At 46.1% G+C, this 25,700-nt stretch overlaps 6 protein-coding genes across 6 annotated transcripts; 4 read left to right on the forward strand and 2 right to left on the reverse strand.

The window, feature by feature from the left end:
* Window positions 1-724: 724 nt before the first annotated feature.
* On the reverse strand, window positions 725-3,077 carry F4813DRAFT_232240 (uncharacterized protein). The gene is made up of 4 exons (XM_049239934.1): window positions 2,566-3,077; window positions 2,321-2,480; window positions 1,628-2,127; window positions 725-1,575 (listed from the first exon to the last, which is right to left on the reverse strand). Exons 1-4 carry the CDS (start codon window positions 2,729-2,731, stop codon window positions 833-835), a joined length of 1,569 nt encoding a protein of 522 aa, XP_049103500.1. The 5' UTR covers window positions 2,732-3,077; the 3' UTR covers window positions 725-832.
* Window positions 3,078-6,377: 3,300 nt separating this feature from the next.
* Window positions 6,378-9,498, forward strand: F4813DRAFT_232287 (uncharacterized protein). Its single transcript, XM_049239935.1, has 2 exons — window positions 6,378-9,163; window positions 9,237-9,498. The coding sequence occupies exons 1-2, from the start codon at window positions 6,524-6,526 to the stop codon at window positions 9,336-9,338; spliced, it is 2,742 nt and encodes a 913-aa protein (XP_049103501.1). The 5' UTR covers window positions 6,378-6,523; the 3' UTR covers window positions 9,339-9,498.
* Window positions 9,499-10,899: 1,401 nt separating this feature from the next.
* F4813DRAFT_347951 (general substrate transporter) lies at window positions 10,900-13,625 on the forward strand. Its single transcript, XM_049242010.1, has 4 exons — window positions 10,900-11,379; window positions 11,442-12,237; window positions 12,420-12,709; window positions 12,853-13,625. The coding sequence occupies exons 1-4, from the start codon at window positions 11,292-11,294 to the stop codon at window positions 13,323-13,325; spliced, it is 1,647 nt and encodes a 548-aa protein (XP_049103502.1). The 5' UTR covers window positions 10,900-11,291; the 3' UTR covers window positions 13,326-13,625.
* Window positions 13,626-15,054: 1,429 nt separating this feature from the next.
* Window positions 15,055-16,500, forward strand: F4813DRAFT_347955 (uncharacterized protein). Its single transcript, XM_049242011.1, has 2 exons — window positions 15,055-15,120; window positions 15,173-16,500. The coding sequence occupies exon 2, from the start codon at window positions 15,666-15,668 to the stop codon at window positions 16,299-16,301; it is 636 nt and encodes a 211-aa protein (XP_049103503.1). The 5' UTR covers window positions 15,055-15,120; window positions 15,173-15,665; the 3' UTR covers window positions 16,302-16,500.
* Window positions 16,501-16,774: 274 nt separating this feature from the next.
* On the forward strand, window positions 16,775-22,041 carry F4813DRAFT_347957 (glycoside hydrolase family 13 protein). The gene is made up of 2 exons (XM_049242012.1): window positions 16,775-17,295; window positions 17,356-22,041. The coding sequence occupies exons 1-2, from the start codon at window positions 17,066-17,068 to the stop codon at window positions 21,761-21,763; spliced, it is 4,638 nt and encodes a 1,545-aa protein (XP_049103504.1). The 5' UTR covers window positions 16,775-17,065; the 3' UTR covers window positions 21,764-22,041.
* Window positions 22,042-22,976: 935 nt separating this feature from the next.
* F4813DRAFT_232349 (uncharacterized protein) lies at window positions 22,977-24,313 on the reverse strand. Its single transcript, XM_049239937.1, has 3 exons — window positions 23,971-24,313; window positions 23,540-23,891; window positions 22,977-23,462 (listed from the first exon to the last, which is right to left on the reverse strand). The coding sequence occupies exons 1-3, from the start codon at window positions 23,972-23,974 to the stop codon at window positions 23,159-23,161; spliced, it is 660 nt and encodes a 219-aa protein (XP_049103505.1). The 5' UTR covers window positions 23,975-24,313; the 3' UTR covers window positions 22,977-23,158.
* Between the last annotated feature and the right edge of the window lie 1,387 nt (window positions 24,314-25,700).

A 25,700-nucleotide genomic window follows, 5' to 3' on the forward strand; every position in this document is an offset into this window, starting at 1 on the left:
TGCTGCTGGAATGCGTTGCTATCAGCACCAGGAGCGTTGCGTGGGCCGTTGAGAGCAAGTCGCATTCCAAGCCGACTCATCCCTGGCTGATGAGACAAAGACATTTGGCCGTGGGCCGGAATAATAACTAGTCATAACGCATGCATTCTACAGCTAATTACGGTCAAATTTAAGATTGAGATAGACTGCGATTGATTTCATCCTACTGCCAGACCTAGAATAGCTATATATCTAGGTAAGCTACTTGCACAAGCCAAACTCAAGCGACAGGAATTACAAAAATACTGCAATAGAAAACGCGACACAATGTCGAAAACATGATGAACGAACTACTCAAGAACACATATGGTGGACTGGTTCATTTCATTGTCTTGAGATGGCTCATCCATGGGTATCAAACTCAAGGCAAAGGGACATTGAAAAGATCTCTTGCCAGAAGAGATGCATCCCGAAAATGCAACGAGTACCTTCAATACGCCAATTTGTATGCTTCAAATCAGACCATTTAGACCCACTGCCCCCCTACAGTCGGATCGCTGAACGCCGAAACATGAACCCTATATGCAATATCACTTTTCAGTCAGGCATGAAGTATGCATCGGGTAGTGAAATTTAATGCAATCGTATTTGCATCAATGCCTTCCATTCTAACTCATCGCATATGTTCTGCTTTTCCACAAGGAACCTCCACAACGTGTTTAAAAAAAAAAGTCTCTGGGTGAAATCGGATCAGACCCTGAAACATGATGCAAAAAATCATCGCCGGTCCTAATTGGCGAACAAGTATTTCCACCGAAACGAATATAAAAGAACGCGCAGCTTGGTTGATCTTTTAAGTCCTGCGAGCATGGTGTGCGTGCTGTAAGGCATGTCTACCATAGAATCTTCGTGGCTTCACTGCCGGGGGTGCAACTGTTACGGTCGTCATGGACTCCTCCGTTACATATACAACGGGCTCTTTCCAGATCACAACTTCGACTTCGGAACCGCGCGTAATGGTCTGTGTGCTAACCACTTCGTATGACACACCAGGGTCTGAAGTAACTGCTGGGGCAGGGGTAGTCGTTGGCGGGGGAGGTGGAGGCGTACTCGAAGAGGGCGTCTCGGCAGGCGGCACTGCAAGGGCACCGAAATTCTTAGATGCCGGAGCTGATTCGACAGGAGCAATTGAGCTTGTGCTTGCTGCGGATGCACTGGACGAGGTAACAGCTGGAATACTAGAGGACGTTGTAGACGACGAGGCGCCATCACCAAAGAAACCACCAAGTAAGCTAGTTGCGGCGGAAATGATAGGATTGGCATTACCGACACCGGGGGTAGCAGACTGTGGGCCAGCCTGGATCTGGATATTACCGGGGAGGTTTGCAAGGTTACGAGCAGAACCATCTTCCTGGGCTAGCATTGGCGGAACATCGAATTCACAAGAATTTTGTTCCTCGTCAGTCTGGAGAGGCCCGTTGTTCACAAAGAGTTGGCAGTCCCGGATGTTGCCGGATTCGTTCGTGCAGGTGTCAATAGCTTCCTGCAAGAATTCAACATCCCAGCCAGTCATGAAATCGCCATGATAACCAAATCCTTTTAAACATATTAGTATTTTATGATACAAGCTTCGAGTTTGTCTGCTTACCTGTTGGGTCACCGTTGGAAACGACAAATTCTCCACTGCGGCCATTGAACTGTTTGTTGCCGGTATCCCAGATAGTCTCGTAGAATAGAGTAACTAATCGCTTCGGGTGGGAATCGGGGCAGTCACCATTTCCAACCAAGCTGGGGTAGGCCAAATGGCTCTTGTGGTCCGTAGCTGTGATATCACCGTTCCAGCATGATGGGAACATCAATTCGATGCGGAGACCATCAGGGCAGTTTGCGTCGAGGAAACTCTTGTCAGGTAAGTAGTGACGTAGCAGCGAACCTTCGGGTGCCTTCTTGTAGTTCATGCAATTGTATCCGATTGCTCGTTGCTCGAGGTCATTCTGGCTAGTTTGCTTGAGAGCAGCCCAGTCAGACTGTGGGGGGTCAGGTGACTTTGGATCCCCAACAGTATAGTCTCGTCGATAGTTGCTTCCAGCGACCATCTGGAATCCCGGCGGGAAAGCTGTAACGTTATCTCCTCGCAGAAGATAGTACCTATTTTTCATATTAGCTTCAATACTAGGCACCCGGCATTACGAAAAATAGGTAACCAATAAAGGGGTTGGTCGATAGGAAATGGGTAGGTAGCCCGCCACATAATGCACCCAAAATATATAAAACAATACAATCTAAATAACCAGACTTTGTGGCAGCAGGTAGAACGATGAAACAAAATACTAGAACTTACGCAAGCATTCCTCCAACCTGAGGAACGATCTCAAACTGCTTGGTCTGGCTATCTTGAAAGTAGAGCGCAGGTGTCCAATATGCCGACTTGTCTTGCTTCACGGCACACGAGCTGCAGCTCCCCTGGATAAGTTCATCGTAAGTAGCGCTGAGCGAAAAACCTATAGGAGTGGTCAATAAACATGTACCAAGTCCAACATGCAAGACAGATAGGTAGGCGCAGTAGTAAATATAGTAGGAGCATACCAGAAGAGCCGTGGACGGTATGGATATGAGGAGATATCGTGCCAGCATCCATAATTGGATCAATACGAGCTAGACCTGTGCGGCCATGACACTCCATGCGCCAGAAAGCTGCCACATCTCCAAAGCTGCTTAGGAGGAAGAAGGCAGAGAAAACCTTGGACGCCATTTTGCAATCGTTAGATTCGACTTAAAGTAGGAGGTTCGTCGATTTGATTAAAAGGTTCTGCGTGAAGTTGTTATTTGACCAAGAGTTGTTCTTGGGGTTTTTTTCGGGTTGCAAGAAAAAGTGTAGCCGGCTCACAATCTCGTTGCTTTATGTAGTGGTTTGTTGGTCGCTAGGCACCAAAGCGCAAACGGTCAGACGAGTGTAAGTTTAGTAGTTCAGCTGTGACTGCTGGGGCGGCTCAGTCTCAACGTTTAGTTGTTGCCAATACGGATAATTCACTGGCGAGAGGCCCAAGAACTGGCGCCCTTTTGCTGCAGTATACTGAATTCCCGAATGGCACACCCAAGGCTGCTGATGCTATCGCCAATTCCTTCCACCTCGAGTCCCCCAATTCGCTATTTCTGCCAAATACACACTTGCTATCCAGAGCAATCAGAACTTCAACCCTTGTAATCGGTAAGTGTCTGATTGGCCTGTGCGTAACCTAAGCCAAGTGGCGTGAAATGAACCCGAGGGTTGATATCGAGTAATTCAGATGCAGATAACGACCGTTTCCGAAGGTGACTACCTAAATGCCTTTTTTCGCCTCCAAATTCAGGGTCGCGCGATGCCAAACGGAATAAATGTTTGCTTGATTTGATTTTTCAGAGTCGAAATGAATGCGATCAACACAAGAAAAGAGTGTGATGATGTCAATAATCTAGATGGAGATCTAGACTACCGTGAATGTTGGTAAAGAGCGTGGTTGACGTTAACCGTCGGGAGTTATAATGAACGAAATGCTTTGGTGGTGATGAGGGTGAAGTCCCAAGAGGAGCAGAGCGAAAGACGAGAAGAAGGGCGGCGAAGGCAAGGGGGATATTGAAAATAGCGGCGCGTAGAAAGGGCAAAGGGTAAAGGAGCAGGAGGGTAGGTGGGGATTGGCGCATAAGGAGGTGTTGGGCATCGTGAGACAGTACGGGGTAGGTACTATCGGGTACGTAGATACATCCAAAAAGGGAAATAGAGAGGCCAGTCGCACTTACCATTAGGTACCTTGTGCACCTCCTTTTACTTAGGAGGTACATATGTAGGTAAGCATTTCTACACATATCAGATCACAACGGCTTGTACAATCACATATGCGCACAGTTATTTGCATCTATGTTGCCTAGGTTGCACCTATTTCGTATACAGTAGCATCATATTCGTCCTGCGCATTTCCCAAAAGCTGCTGAAAGCCGACTTGATAGGTAACGTTCTCGTGGTTGCGCAAAAAAGGGTTTTCTTGCTGGTCTTGGCAAAAACGACAGGCTCGGTTCCAGGAAACCCTGTAGGGTCGTCATTCCTACCTAAAGAAGATTAAGCAGCTTTACCAGTACCAGAGAAGCTAGATTACCTAGGCCAGATGGCGAAGCGTATGTACCTACATACTGATAATACACTATGTCATCAAGGGGCTCTTTCTTAATAACGCTTCATTGGCTGGATATATTCAGGGCCAAGAGCAAAGGGGTGACAGTCCCACGCAGGTACAGATCCCGTTTCTCCAATTTCCCAAGTGACTGCCCAAAATGCGGTTACAGCCGAATGATGTACAATACCCACGTATCTGATATACACTATAGATCAATGGGCACTTGGGCACTTATAGATATAGAAAAAAACTACATTGCAGAAAACGGCACAGCAAGATGGATTTGGCTAAAAATAACTACACCTCGTGAAATAGATATTCCTATTTTCTCTTCTAAGGCGTAACTCTAATTCGATAATAAAATAGTAGACCCAAAGGTCTTTACCGAGTGTTTGCTTAGACATTGCTATTGGGGTCTGCACGAAGCCGTCCACAGTTCATAATAGGCGGTCTGTTAAATCCTAAATCACCATAGCGTCTGTTCTCTGTGTACGGAGTAGCTAGTAATGTTATTAGGAAATCTCTCATTACAGTATTAAAACCCCTTGAGGCGTGTGCTTGCTTGATAGTGAATGCAGTATGCGCATTAATTGCTCATCCGAGCTTCATGGTCTATCCACATACTATAATTAAGGTTACTGATTGTAATCTCATTGCTAGATACAAATAAGATTCTTGCTTCACGTTAGGAATGACCTGTGCCTCAATCATATTATGAAGTAAATAAATACATCTGCATCGTTTATACAAGTAGTCAAATGCACAAGATGAGTGATATGGTGTGCTCTATGATTCATTTCAATAAGCCCAAAGACCTCAGAGTACTGCAAAGAACACATGTAGCTACCTACATATAATATGACTTACTATGATAAATGCCTTTTTTTTTTTCTTTTTTTCTTCTTTTCTACTTGGGCGATTGCTCATTGGGTACACCAATGACATCGATCCGACGTACCTGTTCTGTACCTAAAGACATCTAAAGCCAAATCAGGGCAGGAACAGAGAGGGGAACATCCAGGTTCCTGAAACAAGTTTCAGCCCCTAGCATATAAGGTTAGCCAATCAAAGCGAATATTTGATCTAATGATTACTCGGTTGGGAATGCAGATTAGGACCATGGTTAAAAATTCCTTAGCCAAAGCTAAAATGGCCAATACAAGCGAAGAATATATTCTTTATTTTATTGTCTTCAGTAATACGACACTACGTGACGGTACTTATGAAATACATTTAAGAACTTCAACATAATCCCAAAATTCAAGTTGAACCGTAATTGGTGCAAGCAAGATTTGGCGGATAAAGTCACAAAACATCCGGTCAACTGTAGTATTAATCATACTTTCCCCAGGCTGCCAGGTCACGGACGTAAAAGATGACGAAATGATCTACCTGCCGGAATTTCTTCAAGTACAAGGCGCGTACTATTATTGGTCCTTCTCGCCAATGTTATTCAGCTCATCACAATTAAAGCTGAAGAAGGGTATGGAAGTATCATAACTTCCATAGCATGGAACGGCCGACATGGAACACACCTAAATAAATGTACCTAAATACCTGTTTAGGAACACAACTTATCACGATCGTAAAATCTTACAATCACATCTTAGGGATATTCCTTTTCTCTCCAAATCCTATTAAACAGTATCTATCTGTACCTAGGTAAGAGGTGATTATATTTATAATCATCTCAGTGCCAGTTGTTAAATCGTTCATTAATACAGGTAGGTGCCCCTTCATGACCTTACCTGCCACATGGACCACGTAGATATTCTAACGCTATCGATTTTACCGTGAAACCCTTCAATTTAAGGGTATTTCTTTCATGCTGAATTTGCTTCTAATGCGGAAAAGGGGGATCGACACCAAATCCTAAGCTAGGTACTTAAGAGGTATAGATTAGTTAATATGAAACAACAGAACACGATGTTATCAGGTTAATACTAATGCCAACCCAATGATTTTAGGATAGCACCAGTAATTTATAGAGTTGCAATAAATGTATACTATGCAGAGTCGTGATTTTATAGGAAGTCGAGATTTCATCATAACACTACCTACCTAGGTTAACATATTATGCAAGTGCAAATGGGTAAGGTGAGGTAAGGAAAGGGAATCTACATGTGCCTACCTAAGAAAAAGGTGCCAATGCAGGTGCGATGTTGATTACCTAATATAATCCATAGATGTAATAGATAACCAGCCACACTTCGTGATCCACCACCTCCAAGCACCAGCCACGTTTTAACCAAACCATTGACGTTGGATCAATTCGAATGCGACAGCTGATGCAGATAGTTCCTGTGAACATCGTGACCGTTAGAGGCGCAACCTAATCGCAACCTAATCATGTGGTGTCCTTGACATAACCATATTTTCATTCCTTCTGCGCGACCATGGACGATCTCTCCGGCCTTAATTGGTCTTCGACCAACCCGAACAAAGAGGCCAACAAGCCTTCCCCTATGAATCCCATGAACCCACCTTCTTTCTATTCCACTCTACGCCCGACGCCATCCCCCCAGCCTTCCGGCCGAACCACGCCGCTCTCTACCCAAGGTTCCGGCTTCGCTGCCCTGAAACCACAAACCGGCAAACCAGCGGCCGATAGCTTTAGTGGTCTCGTGAGCTTTGGAGGCGCCAAGAGCAACGCCAACTTAAGCCTCCGAGAGCGGCAAGAACAACTAGAAGCTCAAAGGCGTCAAAAAGAAGAGGAGGACAGACGAAAACTACAATCTCAGTATGGAGGCGGTCAATTTTGGGACAATATTGGGCAGAGCTCTACGCCTGCGTCCCGAACCATTTCCCCGGCTATCCCATCACCATTAGTCGGTAGCGGGATAGGGAGTCAAATTGGACAGGAAAAAAACGATGACGATGACCTTTTTGCTGCATTCAATAGAGATACAAAAGTTGACAATGCCAGCCACTTTCCTCCACCCGAGCAACAATTATCTAGAAAAAGTACCCCAGCCAATACCGCTCAGCTCGACTTAACTAGCGCTAGCGCGTGGAATAAGCCTACGGCTTTGAGTGGAGGCGAGCTTGGTGATGACGATGACCCCTTCGGCTTGAGCCAGATGAAGAAACAACCACAGCAACAACTATTAGTTAATGACGACGAAGATGACGATTTCCTAGGAGATCTTGGGAAACCCGTTGACGAGGTACGGCGTAAAACCCAAGCTACCCAGCCAAAGCCAAAGCCAGAACCAGAACCAGGTCGACCTATCGAGGCCATGGACTCGGACTCCGAGCCCGAAATGCCTCCAAGGGGAGCTAGTTCTGACCCATTTGACAAGGCGGTTGCGGAATTGGTTGATATGGGTTTCACAGCCGAGAACGCAAGGCGAGGTTTAACGGAAAGCGGAGCAGGCTTAAGTATCCAAGCAGCTGTTGGGTGGCTCCTGGACGATGCACATAGGCAAGCTCGTAATAACCAGTCTCCTGCGGAACCCGCTCCTGGACGAACTAGGAGGGACGATAACCGTTCTAGAAATCATGGCAACCCCGCGTGGATGAGTGGAGACCATACAGGTGATCCTCCTTCACGGAGAGATAATCGATCGCCTGTTTCTGGGGATGACTTCTCAAAAAGGGCCGCGGCAGTAGGCTCCAGTTTCTTCAAAACGGCTAATTCCCTTTGGAAGAGTGGACAAAAGCAGGTCCAAAAGGCAGTTGCTGATTTCCAGCAAGAGGGCGGCGATCCTAGTCAACCAAAATGGATGCGTTCAGCTCATTTAGATCAGTCATATGCAGGAAAGCGTGAGTCTCAGAATACCACAGACGAAGCTTTAATGCTAGAATCTGGTGCGCGACCAGAGAGACACCCGTCCAGGCCTACTCGAAGTTTGCGTAGTGAATCGAGAGACCAATCCCCGGCCTTACCCACTCGACCGCGCACGCATTCCCCAGGGGTACCCAAATGGCAGCAAGAAGCACCACCAAGTTCCCGGGATCCCCGTGTGCGCTTAAACAAGCAAGATATCGAGGAACAAAGCGCACAGGCGTATGTTAGTCCTGCAAGGAGAAAAAAGGCAGCACCTCAACTCGCACCACCATCTGAATCCGAACCAACCCTACTATTTGACCAGCCTTCTGATCAACCTTCTCAATCTCAACCCCGGCGCGCTGCTCAGTCATCAACCCCTTCAACTAAACCGCCTACGCGGGCCCCTTCAAAACCCATCACTCCACGGCTAGTCCCGCCCACTCGAAATGTTCCCGCTATCCCTTCATCAACTTTAGAAGCTTCTACACGACACCGTCTCGAAGGAACAGCACATTTTAAAAGGGGGGATTATGACGCTGCGCACACAAGTTACACAAATTCGCTGGCCGGCATACCACAGTCACATCCCATTTGCATCGTTCTGCTTACTAATCGCGCACTCACTGCACTGAAAACCGGGAGTCCTAAACAGGCTGTTGGCGATGCAGATGCTGCGATCGGCATTATAGGGCCCTCTCACGGCGAAGGCGAGAAAGTCGCATTGCCTGACGGCGAAACACGCGAAATGAAAGATCTATACGGCAAAGCTCTCAGCCGAAAAGCCGAGGCTCTTGAGCAAATGGAGAAGTGGACGGATGCTGGGAACGTTTGGCAGCAATGTGTCGAGGCGGGTGTTGGCGGTGCAAACGCGATTGCTGGCCGACAACGCTGTCAGAAAGCGCTTGCTCCTAAGCCTAAACCAGCCCCGAAGCCGGCACAGGTAGTTAAGCCTCGACCGAAACCCTCCGTCGTATCAGACCTCAACTCGCAGAAAGGCTCGGAAGCTGTGCAGCGCCTTCGGCAGGCCAACAAGGCAGCTGAGGCAGCTGATGATGAGAAATTTGCGCTTAGCGAGAAAGTCGATGCGAAGATCGCTTCATGGCGTGATGGAAAAAGAGATAATCTACGAGCCCTTCTCGGAAGTCTTGATCAGGTGCTATGGGAGAACAGCGGGTGGAAGAAGGTCGGCTTGCATGAGTTGGTAGTTGCGAACAAGGTCAAGATACACTACATGAAAGCCATTGCTAAGTGTCATCCTGATAAGGTGAGTTGTCTATTTCTACAAAATAACCATATACATATATGCCGTCTCTTCGATACTAATAGGTATTATATAGTTACCTCAAGATGCAAGCACAGAGGTAAGACTCATTGCCGCCACGGTATTTGCCACCCTAAATGAAAGCTGGGATAAGTTCAAGACCGAGAACGGGTTATAAGTTCAGCAGCCTCACGATGCGAGGGTATACTAAATCCAAAAGCGTTAATAATGTAGATAGAAATGAGACCATGAATACAGATACATTGCGGCGCGGCAATGGCCAATGTATACCAATTTCTAATACAGTGACAAATAAGACTTCGATATTTATAATATTCATTTCTAAAAATCCTGGATCCGAATAACTACCTAGCCGTTCTGCCGTCGGACAACCATTAGTCACATTTTCAACCCCGTATATCCTAATCCTAATATGTATGTATTCTGTTACCCCGTTCCTACCTAAGCTAGGCTACCCGGATGTTGGGGTCCCGACCTGTCACGACCCCCCGGTTGATATTGACGGAACTGTTCACTCTTTCGTCATCCTATAACGTTAGGAATACATTCCAAAAATGAAAACAACCTCAAGATTGCAGCCTTATGAAAATTCTTGTACAGGTTTTTAGTAAAAATGAGATAGGTATTAGTTGACGGAAAGAAACTATTATCACCGATATAAGACCGATAATGAGCGGAACATCCCAGCCTGGTCGACGTCATCCTCTCACAACTTAAGTAGCTGTCATACAAGGGTTGCCTCTTTTCTTCGCGAAAGTTGATCTTGCACTTAGTTACGTCAAAAATTTCCGCTTTCTGCTTGATATCCTTGGTTATAGACTTATACATAGTAGTATGAGCGGATTCGGGTTACCGGGCTAGGAAATCCATCGATGAATAATCTCTCTAGCGTCGCCGCCAAAAACGTTGGTCGCATACCGATGTTACCAATAGGTCCCGAAGTCGTCAGCTATTTAGGTTAGGTACCTAATGTTTGGGTCTCTTTGCGGGGGGTCCCTTTTGGAATGGGGTTAATATGGGTTATGTGATTTCTGGGGTCGGGCCCCTGAAGCCGTTGCCCCTCAAAAATGGTTTACCTTTGCCTTTGCAGCGTTTTGCTTCAACCGATTGTAAGATGTTGCGATCTGACCTGCATATCGTGGCGGCCGTGCTTGCATCGAATCATCCAAGCCTCCAAGCCCAATTTTTTCTATCAGGACCTCCGCTTTGACTAACACCTCGCTATCTTATTAGTTCAGACAAATACATGACTAAACCAAAGTACTATAAAAGTACTAGTTATACAACTTTAGAAATATTACATACATGTATACCATCACTAGGTACATAAGTTATAACATACCTAGGTACCTATGTATGTAGAGAAACTACCTAACTACCCCAAAAGACTTTTCCCCAAATTGCCTAAGCAACCTTTTTCAAACCCTCCAAAACTTCAGACCTATCCTCCACAATTCCTCCACATTCCACATTAGCGCACCGCCACTTAAGACACGAGGCCGAGAGCGCTATTCCGTTCACGTAGATCCCGACTTGGTTGAAGCTCCACTAAGTGCCATGAGTCTCCATTTATCTTCCTACCAATTCCGTACTTGGGGTACATCGCTGGTTTGGAGACCCCGGTTCCATCCCGGCTTTCTGCACTCATGGGTTGTTGATTGGGGTTGGCGGTTGACATGAAGGGAAAATTCCAAGGTTACCGTGTACATAGCGGTCTATATCTTTTAACCGTCTGACCTACCGCCGAGTATATATATCATCTGTTGTCAACCTGCCTCAAACCGTAAATCTACTTTCCTAATTGTCTTTGTTGATTATACTTACATATGCACCCGTTGTTGCTTGGTCCTCGGGCAGATTGTTACGAGCATTGAATATAGCCGAATATCTTTATTAGTTTCTTTAGTCCCATAACTTGATCGACATCGGCGTGGGACCAATATAAATAGAAGGTCATCGGCCCACAGATCTATGTCGCGCGATTGATCTTGGGTCTTGTATCCTACCAGTGTCTAAGCTGAGGGGCCTTCCTATATAAACTATTGAGTCACCTCGACTTGGCCCAATCTCATACTTCACCTCGAGGCCAGCTACATTAGACACATTCACCATGGGGAAATATTTCGGCCTTCGAGGCAACTGGCTCAACTATGCCATTGGCATAATTGCAGGATGTGATTTCTTACTTTTTGGATATGGTAGATATCACCATCCCATATAAGCGCTAACTAGGTACTTAAATAATCTAACAATGTCTTAGATCAGGGTGTGATGGGCGGTATTCTTACAATGCGTCAATTTCTTGAGGCTTTCCCGGCTATAAACCCAGACGCCTCAGGTATAGATTCGATAGAAAAAGCAACGCGATCTTCAACCCAGGGTATCGCTGTTGCAGCATACAACCTTGGGTGCTTTGCCGGCGCGGTCACTACTATTTTTATCTCCAACCCCCTCGGCCGAAGGCGAATGATTATTCTCGGTACTTCAATCATGATCATCGGTGCTATTCTACAGACCAGTGCTACAACGCTCCCCCACTTCATCATCGGCCGTGTAATCACTGGACTCGGAAACGGAGGTAACACATCAACTGTTCCCACTTGGCAATCGGAGACTTCTCGCGCCCACAAGCGAGGCAAGCTGGTTATGATAGAAGGCGCTCTGATTACATGTGGTATTATGATCAGCTACTGGATTGATCTCGGCTTCAGTTTTATCGACAGCAGTGTCGCTTGGAGATTCCCGCTCGCTTTCCAAATCGTATTCTGCTTGTTCATCTTGGCTTTCATTTGGAATTTGCCCGAGTCCCCAAGATGGCTGATCCTAAAGAACCGCGAAGACGAAGCTCGAGAAGTCCTTGCTGCATTAGGAGACACCACGGTCGACTCCCAAGAAGTGAAAAATGAGTTTATTGCTATCAAGGACACTGTCCTCGAAATGTCTAAGGGCAGCTTTAGCGACCTTTTTACTATGGACAAGGACAGGAACTTGCATCGCACCTTGCTTGCTTTCGTAAACCAAATGTTCCAACAAATCTCAGGCATTAATTTAATCACGGTATGTATAAAAACGCCCCTGGTTGTTACTTTCATCCCCCACTTCTTTCAAGTATACAGTAGCTAACGCCCAGTAGTAAGTTGCAATTACCCTAATAAGTCGACTCACTCGGAAAAGAAAAGAATAGTAAACCCCCCCCAAAGTGTAGGGTTATAAAGCTAACATGGGATGTTTTCATCAGTTACTATGCACCAGTGATTTACAGCGGACTCGGTATGAGCGACTTCATGGCTCGACTACTCGCGGCGATCAACGGCACAGAATACTTCCTTGCTTCATGGCCTGCTGTTTTCCTTGTTGAAAGGGTTGGACGCCGGAAGCTCATGCTATTCGGTGCCGCCGGCCAAGCTATCAGCATGGCTATTTTAGCTGGTGTAAATTCTGTACCTGATAACAAAGCAGCTCAGGGCGCTGCCATCGCCTTTCTGTTTGTTTTTAATACATTTTTCGCCGTTGGCTGGCTCGGAATGAGTAGGTCCATTTTACTTTCCACATGTTGTCTCACGAAACCTATAAAACGCTCCAACCTTATTTTGGGGTGTTGAGAACCTGTGGTGTATTTCTACTTGCAGAAACGTTTTCTAGAATGTGGCTAACTTCTCCTTTTCTTTTAGCTTGGTTATACCCTGCTGAAATCACAACTCTCCGGACTCGTGCGCCCGCTAACGCGCTCTCTACTTCCTCTAACTGGATTTTCAACTTCCTCGTTGTTATGATTACACCCATAGCTTTCAACAGTATTGGATACCAGACCTATATCATCTTTGCAGTAATCAACGCGTTCATGGTACCGTCGGTCTACTTCTTCTTTCCTGAAACGGCATACCGCTCACTTGAGGAAATGGACACTATCTTCCACAAGGTACACGGTGCTAAGGGCTACTTTACGGTCGTAGACGTGGCTGAAAAGGAGCCCCGCCGATACGGCAAGAACGGCGAGCTACTCATCGCCTACGAAGAGACGGAGGAGCACAAGGCCCACGTTGAGCGCCCCGAGCACCGCGAGGGCGGTGGATCTGGATCGGCCTCTCTGGCGACGGATGTTGAGAAGGCCCAGGGCGGCGTTTTCGTCGAGAACCGCAGCTAAACATATGTTATATACCCATCACGCACTAGCGTTGTTACGTCCTTTGCTTTTGTATTGCCCAGATCTTACATAGCAAACTCCTATAGGTGGTTGGAGAGTGTTGGAGCTGAAGGCTATTTCGAATTTATTACGCTGTAGATATCCATCGTGTAAGAGAATCGTACAAAGCTTTGGCTCCAAAGATTTGAAATGAAATTTATTTTCTTAGGACAATAATTACCACAACTCTTAATGTCTCCCGAGATTTGGATAATTTTCCTAGGTATATAGGTGAATAAAACACATATGATTATACCTTCATGTATTGTATTGGGAGGGTAATAAGATTCGACGAAAGGAGTAGCCCGAAAACAAAGTTGTGAAGTATAGGTATAGGGCAGCACTAGCCCTGAAGTGAAGCGAGCTTAGTAGCTGGTATCATTGACACCTAATTTAGTTTCGTATGATATGTGAAAGAGTAAACAAGTGAATTTGCCACATAGACCTAAGGCATGGCTAAGGAAAGCAAGAGCTTATAAATATGACCCATGTAGGTAATAAACAACAACAACATGCGTCCATGCCGTTAAGAAAAGAAGCACGCAACTCAACATGGTTGCATAGGGTGTTCGAATACATAACAACTGACATCGTACAGTCCAGCAGCGACTGCGATATTTGTTTTAATCCAAAAATAAACATAAAATAGAAAATAGAAGGAGGTGTCGAGCCAGCTAGCCTCTTCGCGTATATGCCTAACAAGCATAGGAACTTTAGGTACTGTTGAAAATTTGAGAATTTGCCTAGTTTCATCATTAGAGTCCCTGGAAGTGAATTACTTTCCCCATGGGAGACTTAGCAGCTTATAAGGCGTAGCCTTCCTAATCATACTCAACGGCTAAAAGTCCGGTAAAGACACCTCAGGTACGTATATATACGTCTTCTGGGTACTCTAATTATGATTCTAGAGTAAACATTATAACTATATTACAGACTCAGTCATGTGGCCTGAAAAGGAGGCCAAAAGGATTAACAATAACCCATGTCACGTGATACCCCTTGGGGAGCGCAGGAGCCCGGGAACCTTTGGGGCTCCTGGGTGCCGCGGACTGACGATCTGAAATGTATAATGCTAGATGGAAACCTCATGAGTAGCTAAAAGATCTCTTCAGTAGTTAATTTGAGTATACAGTATTAGATCCTTATATCAACATTGTTACCTTCAAACCAAGATCCCACATCGTTACATACCGTTAACATGCCATCTGAAACCCATCCGGAAAATACCAAATCTATGGGGGCCACTGGAAAGTCTAAAAGTAAGATAGATATTATCATATAACCTCGGAAGCCCCTATAACGTGCTCGGTAAGGTTGCGGCGTTGCCAGAGAGTTAAGGGCAGTTGCGCTAAGGTCGAGATAAAGGGTTAAAGAAATAAGTAATAGCTTGCAAGGACCTTACTATGAAGGATATTAAATGGAAGTCATCAGTGCCTATCGACTCCGAAACCATGGAATATGGATGTCCACATGTTACTGAAATTTTCATGACGTATTTTGTTAACTTGTAGAGACTTACTCCTCGATTAAAACGTCTATATACTAGTAAAAGAGACTAACACAGAATATTTCTCATATTGGGCTAGGATTAAGAGAAAAAAAGGAGCAAGCGTAAATTCAGGATATGTTAGCATGTCCTTGATATTAGTAGATAGTAGTAGAGGTGAAAATCTATTAAAGCTACCTGTTGGTAAAAATATTATCAACATACTAGCTATGCTGGCGTTCGGGGATAAGTATACGGTTTAATGATGAGCTGCCTACATGTAAGTATGTGACTGGTCGTATCTTAGGAACATATAACATGCCTCAAATACGTAAGTGCATATCGCCTTCGGTCAACTGCTAGAACTGATATTGGTATTATCAGTGAGAGGTACCTATCTTCAAGTATTCTATCTGTTTAAACTGCGGGAAAATCAGCGGTAGAAAAAAATCTCTATCAAGGTTGCAAGCCCATGCTCTACCCGGATGGGTGAAATTGAGGTAGACACTTAGGAGATAGGTACCCAATATTTATCAGTTGAAGAGATCGAGCGTGCACCAAACAACCTAGTTACCTAGCAACTCACGACTCATTCAGAAAGAGCTCTTTTGCAACCTCCCTTCTTACCTCCACTCAGGCATTTAGTCTCCGTCATCAACATACCTAAAAGACGGATGGCAACAGCTGTTACTCCGGGAGTAGCGATGTCTTCCCTCCTACTTGTTCCTGCTACACACACTTCTATTTTGATTATAAAATCCTAGATAGTCTCCTCTCTACCTTTTCCTTGGCCTGTGGCTATAAAGTTTGAAGAGATGGGACGCGTTAAGAAGGCTAAGAATAAGTCCAAAGGCAGGCTTCAAGACAAGCCCAAAGGAAAGCCTAAGGGGAAGCCTAAGGTTAAATTGCAGGTTAAACCTGCAGTAGAAGACCAGGCAACACCTACAAATAAGCCCGAAGACAAGCCAACACCTCCGAAAACGCCGTCACCACAAGAAACTCGCAGCAAGAGGACCCCTTACAAGGGAGTTCTTCTTCCCCATCCAGGGGAGTTAAGGTTTGCGCCGCCGCCGCCGCCGCCATCGCCACCCGCGACAAGTCCTTTGGCAGCGGAACCATCAGAGCTTGGTGGAAGGCCAGAGGATACTCCGTTACACCGATATCAACAAAGACACCGAAAGCGAGGAGGTATCGAGCAGTCCATAATGATCCGAAGGAGACTTGAAGACGAGATGAGAAAGAGGCAAGAAGAAGAAAGACAGGAGGAGGAAGAGGAAAACCGAATAAGAACCGCTCGAGTCGCCCGGGCCGCTATTCTTCCTCTCCCGGGACCTCGAATTTGCCGATTCTGTGGTGTCACTTTTGATCCCAGAGCCAACAACGCCTGTCCTAACCACCAAAGTAAGAAGATCGTAACTATGTCGTTTGTTTATTTATTGAGCATCAGCTAACGTAATATATGCTTAGTTCACTATGGAGAACTGCAGTACGCATTCACATCAACTAAGAACCGGTGGACGATGGAAGAAGATATTCAAGTAAAAGAAAAATGGACGTGTTGTCATAAAGAGAGCCAGGATAGCCCGGGATGTGCATAGGGAGTACATCAGGCCTAGAACTTGAGCTTGGGCAAAGTCAGGTACAATACCTGATCGAATAGCCCCACCTCCATAAATCTCCGTATGGGGCCAATTAGGAGCTAATATTCAGCATGCCAAATCATTACGTCACTGTACTGTAGTGGGTCTTACACTGGTCCGATCAATCATAGGTACCTAGTATTGAATGCACTAGGTTAACTACTAAGGTACATAATGCAGTTGCAGTTTCGATGGCTACCTGGTACATGTATGTAGTACATTATGTACAGATGCACGTAGTGTACATATGTATAGTGTAGTGTTGTACCTTAGGAGGATACCAGGTGGTAGCTACCCAACTTTGCCAACCCCACCTTCACAAGACCAACTACTAGTCGTCTTTTTTCCTCTGCCGTCCTATTACATCGTCTGAAGGCCTGATATAAATGTCTTGCCGCCCTTTAAAATATTATTCTGCTACCTACAACTTCTCTCGTTTAGCATTCTATGTCTAACACTCTCTCTCCCTTCCTCTTTTTCTTCATTTTTCATCAACTCTCTTCCAGTTCATCTACTACGGCTACATATATCCCCTAGCCATTGTACGAAGTTCGGAGACCAGGTTGTTGGGCATCATGATTCCTAGGACGGTGACCTCGAATGAGGTCTATATCTTACCTCTGAAGGATGATGGTGCTCCCGATATCCCTGGCGAGTACATATACCTGGCCCCGAGATCTAAGGACCCTATAACTATACGATTTACGATCGAGGGCACGTCGTCAATATGTAGACAAGGTAGTTTATGGGTGAATATCCCGGAACGGGGATCTGAGTTTTCTAGAGATCAGTTTCGCGAATACAAGTAGGCAAACTGTTCGCTTTCTAAGATCCCGGGATGCTTTGTTAACGGCACCCCCCTCAGACTAAATCCCGACTTTAATCGGACGATAGAGATCTCGATCCCTGTCTTCGAAGCCGGTGCTTTCGCTTTCTACACCACCTACGCCGAACTGCCCGAGCTGTCTCCTGCCTTGAGCTCGGAAACATCAGGAACGATTGAATCCAAAAAGACGCCGTTATACTATATCGATGTCGCTCCCAAGCTATCGCTAGATGGCCGACCCTTGCCGTTACCAGCACTGTCAATCTTTTCTGTTATCAGCAAGTTCATGGGCAAATACCCAACTGACTGGGAGAGACATCTGCGAGGTATCAGCGGCCGCGGGTACAACATGATACATTTTACTCCCCTTCAAGTTCGAGGAGCTTCGAACTCTCCCTATAGTTTATATGACCAGCTTGGATGGGATCCGGAGTGCTTTCCTCAAGGGGAGAAAGATGTACAACATATGGTGGATAGTCTGGAGCACAATCATTCCCTTCTCAGCTTAACCGACATAGTCCTAAACCATACCGCACATAACAGCAAGTGGCTCTTTGAACATCCCGAGGCTGGGTATAATCTCACCACTGCCCCTTGGCTAGAGTCAGCTTACATTCTTGACACCCAACTTCTGGTTTTTGGCTCCAAGTTAGAGGAACTAGGATACCCCAAGGAGCTCAAATCTACAGATGACCTCATCAAGATCATGGACGGCATAAAAAAGCATGTTGTTGCCGAGCTTCGCCTATGGGAGTACTATGCCCTTGACGTTGACAGAGATGCAGATGCTGCAATCGAGTCCTGGGCTGCTGGACAGTCGAGTGCTCCTGAGGAAACCGAAAAGGGTAACCTGACTAAACTTGAGGTTAAGGAACAAGCTCTCTACCTGATTCAGAATGGCCTAGTTGGGAATGACAGGCTTGGCGAACGCTTTCGGCGGCGTATCGACCCAAAAGTTTCGGCCGGGTTGATCGTTGCTCTCTTTGGGAAGTACAGGGGTGAGGCAGATGAGGCGACTATCCGAACCAAAGTAGCTCAGATCTTGGATGTGGTTAATGTTCCATTCTACGAGGAATACGATAAGGAAATCGGAGAAATTCTCCAACAACTATTCAATAGGATCAAGTATGTCCGCCTTGACGAACATGGCCCCAAACTTGGCCCTATTGATCAGGACAATCCCTTGATTGAAACATACTTTACACGTCTAGACAAGGCAAAGGCATCCGATCAATTGAAATCCGAGGATTTGGTTCTCGTCAATAACGGTTGGGTATGGGCTGGAAACGCTCTGGTGGACAACGCCGGTCCCAAATCGCGCGTGTACCTGCGACGCGAAGTTATCGTTTGGGGTGATTGCGTTAAGCTCCGTTACGGAAATGGACCTGAAGATAGTCCTTGGTTATGGGAGCATATGACGAAATACGCCCGCATGTTAGCAAAGTATTTCGCTGGTTTCCGAATTGATAACTGCCACTCTACTCCTATTCATGTTGCGGAGCATATCCTTGATGAAGCCCGTCGAGTCCGACCTAACTTATATGTCGTGGCAGAGTTGTTTACAGGCTCGGAGGAGATGGATTACGTCTTTGTGAAGAGGCTGGGATTGAGCTCGTTAATCCGAGAGGCAATGCAAGCCTGGAGCACGGCAGAACTCAGCAGACTAGTACATCGCCATGGCGGGCGCCCTATCGGTAGTTTTGAAGTCGACGAAATCTCAAAGGGCCCGATTGGAAGTGCTCCAACAAGTCCCGGACTTGATGGCTATGCTCCTCGAGAAGTCATTCGCCGAATCAAGCCTGTACCGGTCCAAGCCCTGTTCATGGACTGCACGCACGACAACGAAGTTCCTGCACAGAAGAGAGATGCTCGAGACACTTTACCAAACGCCGCCTTGGTGTGCATGTGTTCCAGTGCGACTGGAAGTGTGATGGGATACGATGAGATCTATCCAAAACTTGTTGATCTCGTGAACGAGACTAGGCTTTACACGTCTGAGTCGTCTTCTGCTAAAGAAATTAAAATTGGCGGCGGCAAAGGTGGCATTGGAGGTATCAAGAAGCTACTCAATCAAATACACACGCTGATGGGTAAAGATGGTTACGACGAAACACATATACACCACGAGGACCAATACATCACCGTCCACAGAGTACATCCTGAGTCGAGGAAAGGATATTTCCTTATCGCTCATACTGCTTTTCCAGGCTACGGGAATGGCAATGGTGCATTAAGTGCTGTGCGCCTTAGCGGCACAAAAGCGCGGCACTTAGGAAGCTGGATGCTAGAGGTTGATGCTAGCGAGGAAGCAAAAAAGAAGACCGAGGGTGACGAAAAATACCTGCGAGGACTCCCAAGTCGTGTGCTTGATGTGCCGGGTATTCGACTGGAAGCCAAGGCGGATGAGACAGTTGTCACGGTGCGCGACAAGTTCCCGCCTGGAAGTATTGCGTTATTTGAAACCTGGATTCCGGCTGCAGAGCACTCATCAGGATTAGATAACTACGTTACATCTGGGGCCAAGGAAGCGATGGCCGATCTAGATTTGGTCGACCTCAACTTCTTGCTATACCGCTGTGAGGCTGAAGAGCTCGATGGTAGTGGCGGCAAAGATGGCACCTATGATATTCCAAGCCATGGTAAGATCGTATATGCGGGCCTTCAGGGTTGGTGGAGCCTTCTGAAGAATATCATTAAGGACAACAACTTAGCTCACCCCCTTTGCCAAAACCTCCGCGATGGACAATGGGCCTTGGATTATACGGTTGGACGTCTCGAGAGAATAAGTCAGCAGTCGGAGTTTGCCGGTCTCACTAAACCCGCAGCTTGGCTTAAGGAGCGTATCGACGCAGTTCGAAGCATACCCAATTTCCTTTTACCGCGATATTTTGCACTTATTGTACGAACTGCATATAAGGCGGCTTGGGAAAGAGGCTTAGAACTTATGAATGAAAAGGTGCAGAGTGGTCAGTGGTTCCTTCAAAGTCTAGCCTTGGTCAGCGTGCAAATGACAGGGCTGGTAAAGTCAGGTTCACTTTGGCCTAAGAAGTTTGTCCCCTCTCTGGCTGCTGGTCTACCACATTTCGCTGTTGAATGGGCAAGGTGCTGGGGCCGTGATGTCTTCATCTCCCTCCGTGGTCTATACCTCGGAACTGGCCGGTTTGAAGAGGCAGCGGAGCACATATTTGCATTCGCCAGTGTTCTCAAGCACGGTATGATTCCTAATCTTCTCAGCAGCGGGAACCTTCCGCGATACAATAGTCGGGATTCCATCTGGTTCTTTTTGCAGTGTATCCAGGATTACACTCGATATGCCCCAGATGGTGTGAACCTCCTAACACGAAAAGTTAAACGACGCTTCTTACCATACGATGACGTTTGGTTTGACTCAGAAGACCCGAGGGCGTACTCAACAGAGAGCCTGATACAAGATGTTATCCAAGAGGCGCTGCAACGTCATGCAACTGGGCTGAAATTCCGTGAAGCTAATGCGGGACCGGGCATTGACTCACAGATGCGCGACGAGGGTTTCAACATCGAGGTTAACGTAGATTGGTCAAATGGTATTATCTTCGGTGGCAACCAGTTCAACTGCGGTACTTGGATGGACAAGATGGGCGAAAGTGAGCGCGCTGGCTCGAAGGGCATCCCCGGTACTCCTCGAGATGGTGCTGCTGTTGAGATTACCGGTTTACTTTACAGTACTCTGAAATGGTTGGCCAAGCTTAATACGGAGGGCAAGTATCCGTACAAGGGCGTGACGAAAGCCGATGGTACCGAGATCACCTTCTCAGCTTGGGCTGGCCTACTTAAGTCAAATTTCGAAAACTGTTACTACGTGCCGGTCGACCCATCAGACGACGCCCAGTACGGTGTAAACCCAAAGGTTGTCAACCGACGTGGTGTCTATAAGGACCTCTATCGTTCCGGGAAGGAGTACGAAGACTACCAACTGCGGCCTAACTTTACCATTGCCATGACAGTCGCTCCAGATCTCTTTGACCCCGATCATGCTTTCGGCGCTCTCGTCTTGGCGGACAAAGTCCTGCGTGGTCCAACCGGAATGGCAACACTTGACCCCTCGGACTTGAATTACCGTCCCTTCTATATAAATAGCGAGGATTCGACTGATTTCGCTACGTCTAAGGGCCGGAACTACCATCAGGGCCCTGAGTGGCTCTGGCCTACGGGATTCTTCCTACGCGCGCTACTGAAGTTCGACCTCATGAGGCGAGATACCCAGCATGGGCGCGTCGAGGCGTTCCAGCAGGTTACGAGGCGACTGAGTGGTTGCAAAGAGATGATCAAGCAGAGCCAGTGGGCAGGTCTTACGGAGCTCACACAGAAGGATGGCCAGTATTGCGACGACTCGAGCCCCACGCAAGCCTGGAGCGCGGGATGCCTCATCGACTTGTACATGGATGCCACCGACTACGGCATGGAGTGATTGACACTTTCATACCTTGGCTAATTAAATTGTCAGCGTGTTTAGGCATCGAAGGCGTAAGACTTGGAGAAAGTTTGAAAAGCGTCGTCTGCTTTGCATCATACCTAAAGGAAGTTCCTCTAGGCACGACAGTACGACTACACTAGAAGAGTTGAATATACATCGAATGATAGCTTGTTGATACATATATACCTACGTATCATAAGGTTGGATAAGATAATATGAGATACGTACGTACACGAATACATGAATACAAAAACGTAGCATTTATTTATCGTCTTAGCCTATTTCCCTCTCCTTAATTCCCTATGGCCTAAGTATACCTAACTGCTGTCTACGGCGAGATTGACCGATAATGTACATAAAGAAAGCATTAGGCTATTGATTGAGCTTGACGCTAGCTTCGTCCCGCACCCGCGTAAACACAGACGGCGGGAGGTCGCGGGTTTATGTGTAAGGCTTGGCTTTGGCATCGTGACCGTGCGACCAATATGTCATACGTTTTATAGCTCCTAGAAAAGGGGTATTGGAGCTAGTCGAACTTAACTCGCTTAGCAATACGCAGTACACGGCTGACAAATATTACTAAAATAGAAATACTACGATTCGGATTCTGGACGTCTTGATGTCAACCGCCTAGGTTAGGTTACTTGAGAAAAGAAGAAGAAAACAAATAAAAATAAAAATAAAAAAAAGAATAAAGAGGGAGAAATGTCAATTACTTACTTTGGTAATGTTGTTAGTAATTTGGTAAAAATGAGTATGTGCTAGGTTACAGGAATTAAAGGCGATATTTGTTAATATGAGGTAGACCGCTTGGGTAGGAACGAGACATGATACCTAGGTAGGTACCTAGGTAGGTACCTAAGTAGGTTCAAAAATGAAAAGGAATACAAAAGCAATATACACCACAAGTCTTTGTACATAATTAGTATTGATTCGCGGACTTGATGTGTAGAGAAGACAACAAGAATATCTCCACTATGCTCGTTCGTCGTTCCAGCGAGAAGACAGCTATCGCGCAAATCCATGCCGAGTCTTCCCTTTTCCCATATATATCTCCCGCTTAATTCGGGACTGTAAAAGTGATATCAAACCATCCAATGCTGCCCGACTCGGTTCCTTGTCTATCCAGATCAATCCTCACGCCTGCCTATTCAAGAAACAGACAATAGGAACCCGCATGGTATAAGCTTACCAAGACCACCTTTCCGACCTTAACGCCCATAATGTGGAATTTGGAATCAATGATATGCTTAGGAATAATCCTACGGTTGTAAGATTAGTATAGTAAATGACGTGTAGTCGAGACGATACCATATCGGTATGTAAAAGGAGCGTTGTGTTATTTTTGTGTTATTTGCACAGACTGACATTCCGTTAACGTTATGTTGGTCATGTTCGTTGGGTGACGTTCCACTTCTTGCGCTCCTTTTTTGGCTTTTCGGTATAGCTAGCATCCCCAGAGCCCGACATGAACATGCCCGGATTAGAATAAGTACTATCCCTTGCACCGGGCCCAACAAGATTGCCTTGTGTGTTGATCGCGACGTTACTGGGAAGGCCCTTGCCAAGCTCGTACATTCGATCCTTCTTTCTTAGGTATTTGCGACGCCATACGCAAGCTCCAATCCAAATACCAACGATTCCGACGACAATGATGACTATCATGACAACCCATTTCCAATGTGTTGAAATCCTAGGGAGCTATAGTTAGGATACCGAAGCAAACTAAGACGCAATCAATAAGAAAGAATATAAAAAATATAAACTTACCAGTCTCCGCTGCCGTCATTGCTTCCTGAACTCCCCGTTCCAGTGCTTGTCGATGAAGATGACGACATAGTAGCTGCTGCCTTTTCGTTACAGAAACTTGTGAACCAGCCTTGTATACTCGACAAGCCCCCGTTGTCGTTAGTGCAAGCCGCATCGCAAACCCCAGATGCGCCTTGCTTGAACGGCTGGAGGCTGTTGTAGGCACAGAAGCAGGTGTCATAGGTATTTTCATCGGTGACAGCGGCAGCAGGAGGTACGCAAGCTCCATTGGCATCGTAAAGGGGACCGCATTGGCCCGCACACGAAGGCAGAGACTGGAAGGGTACGATCGTGGTTACCGGCGTTTGTTGAGCTGATAAAATCTGTTAGTTGAGGAACATGGCATTGGAAGGTTCCTATTGGACTCTTTAGAATGGGACGAGGAAGCATACCCATAGCGAGGCGCGAATGCGAAATGCCGAAATATATTGGACGTAAGGATAATCAGCTGTATTGGACCTTGATGTTGGACCTTGATGTTGGACCTTGATGTTGAGAAGAGCTGGCAACTCGCGCTGCAAACTCCGGCTCGTACGTTTGGAAGTGCACGGTGTTTAACCCTCTAGTATTCAATGGGATGCAATGGCGTAACGGTATTTGTACCAGTCACCGTCTAGAACCAACCAAGTTTCCTAATCACTAATCCAAGTTGTTTATACAATTATACTTGGCCGCTCTGATACAAGGGATTCGAATATCGCTATGCTGACAATATGAGTTGTCGAGACTCTAAAGGCAAGTCAAATGGGTGAAAAATAGATCCGGCAAATCGGCAAAGGGGTTGTCGGATCTATCGTATTAGCGGCAGTACGCTGCAGGATGCAAAAAGAACGAAAGATCGTCTCTTGGCTATTGTCCTTCCTGGTTTTTCTTTCTTTTTTTTCTCTCTCAATACTGTGACATTTTCGCGTTTGTTTCTCCTCCAGATTGTATCAAAACGAATGTGGTGGATCACGTTGTTAGATTGCGTGGAAGTGCTTGTCGCGGGGAGGGAAAGGTTGAAGAATGGAGAAGAATGGAATGAATGGAAAAGTAGGGAACGAATGGAGCAAATGTGTGGTATTGGCGAATGAATCTAGATCTGGGAAGTGTGACCTGTGGAGGGACGCGGGACCACTAGGATTGGACAAGAACGAAGAGGGAACAAAAGGTTGTAAACCTTGAATCTGTCAGCCAAGAAGGACGGATAACGGCTCGAGTGGCTTGAATGGCTTGGGCTTTCCTTGGATCGTCCCAGATTGAGTGAGTATGAAAATGGAAAGGCCGCTAAAAAAGCAACGGACAGAACGGAACAGAACGGCGCTTCGGTGCAATGAAGCTACCTAACTGGCTGGCTAGCCCTTCCATGTCAGCTCGCTCTTGTTGCTCTTGTTGTACATGTAAGTACACATGACGGCAGTGGCATTGGTATGAGTACCTAACATTGTACAATACCTAACATTGGATGTACGGAATACGTAGTTCTTGTAGCATTATGCTGTGCTACCTATTATGCTAAACCCAATACGGTACATACATAGGTAACTCTAGACTGCTGCAAATTCCCGTCATGATTTTTCAGGCAGTTTAATGTAAGCAATAATCGTGACACACGTTGCATCATTTCCTTGTATCCCATACATCCAAAAACCATATTGTGGTTAGGCATCTTCAAATCTAACTCTTGGGGGATGCTTGGATATACATACATGCTGCGCATCGAAACATGGGGGCAGCATGGGATAAGAAGGTCGAGCTAATTATATCCGTAAGGAGTCCCGGCTTCCTGAAGATCATCTAGATCTACATACGTAACGCAGACAGTAAGCTGGGCCCCTACCTAAATCATTCCTTCCCAGTATGTACCTAGGTATGTAGGCTTGTGTACGTAAAAGGTACCTACAAGGTCTACATGTACGTAATAAGGTAGGTCACAGAATAATTATATATTAGGTAATTATCAGCATGCAAGAGCAGGTACCATACATTATTTATTTTCAATATTCTCTATATGGAATGTGACCGCGTCATGCATAACTCTCTCCCTTTGTTCATTCGATCCTCATGGATGCACATGCTTATGGTTGCAAGTGCTCTCTCTTGTTTTTCTCCTTGCCAAGCGACTGCCAATGCGAATGTGGTA

The sequence above is a fragment of the Daldinia decipiens genome (assembly GCF_022478715.1).
Source record: "Daldinia decipiens strain CBS 113046 unplaced genomic scaffold F4813scaffold_4, whole genome shotgun sequence".
NCBI classification, from domain to species: domain Eukaryota; kingdom Fungi; phylum Ascomycota; class Sordariomycetes; order Xylariales; family Hypoxylaceae; genus Daldinia; species Daldinia decipiens.

Excerpts from the sequence above, each read along its gene's own strand:
- F4813DRAFT_232349 (XM_049239937.1), bottom strand. Across the intron at positions 23,463-23,539 it reads AATGACGGCAGCGGAGACTG|GATTTCAACACATTGGAAAT; the intron begins GTAAGTTTATAT and ends ATAGCTCCCTAG.
- F4813DRAFT_347955 (XM_049242011.1), top strand. The coding sequence starts at position 15,666 with ATGGGACGCGTTAAGAAGGCTAAGAATAAGTCCAAAGGCAGGCTTCAA.
- F4813DRAFT_232287 (XM_049239935.1), top strand. The coding sequence starts at position 6,524 with ATGGACGATCTCTCCGGCCTTAATTGGTCTTCGACCAACCCGAACAAA. Across the intron at positions 9,164-9,236 it reads CTAAGTGTCATCCTGATAAG|TTACCTCAAGATGCAAGCAC; the intron begins GTGAGTTGTCTA and ends GGTATTATATAG.
- F4813DRAFT_232240 (XM_049239934.1), bottom strand. The coding sequence starts at position 2,731 with ATGGCGTCCAAGGTTTTCTCTGCCTTCTTCCTCCTAAGCAGCTTTGGA. Across the intron at positions 2,481-2,565 it reads TACCGTCCACGGCTCTTCTG|GTTTTTCGCTCAGCGCTACT; the intron begins GTATGCTCCTAC and ends CCACTCCTATAG. Across the intron at positions 2,128-2,320 it reads CAGGTTGGAGGAATGCTTGC|GTACTATCTTCTGCGAGGAG; the intron begins GTAAGTTCTAGT and ends TATGAAAAATAG.
- F4813DRAFT_347951 (XM_049242010.1), top strand. The coding sequence starts at position 11,292 with ATGGGGAAATATTTCGGCCTTCGAGGCAACTGGCTCAACTATGCCATT. Across the intron at positions 11,380-11,441 it reads TTTCTTACTTTTTGGATATG|ATCAGGGTGTGATGGGCGGT; the intron begins GTAGATATCACC and ends ACAATGTCTTAG. Across the intron at positions 12,710-12,852 it reads CGTTGGCTGGCTCGGAATGA|CTTGGTTATACCCTGCTGAA; the intron begins GTAGGTCCATTT and ends CTTTTCTTTTAG.
- F4813DRAFT_347957 (XM_049242012.1), top strand. The coding sequence starts at position 17,066 with ATGATTCCTAGGACGGTGACCTCGAATGAGGTCTATATCTTACCTCTG. Across the intron at positions 17,296-17,355 it reads GATCAGTTTCGCGAATACAA|ACTAAATCCCGACTTTAATC; the intron begins GTAGGCAAACTG and ends CACCCCCCTCAG.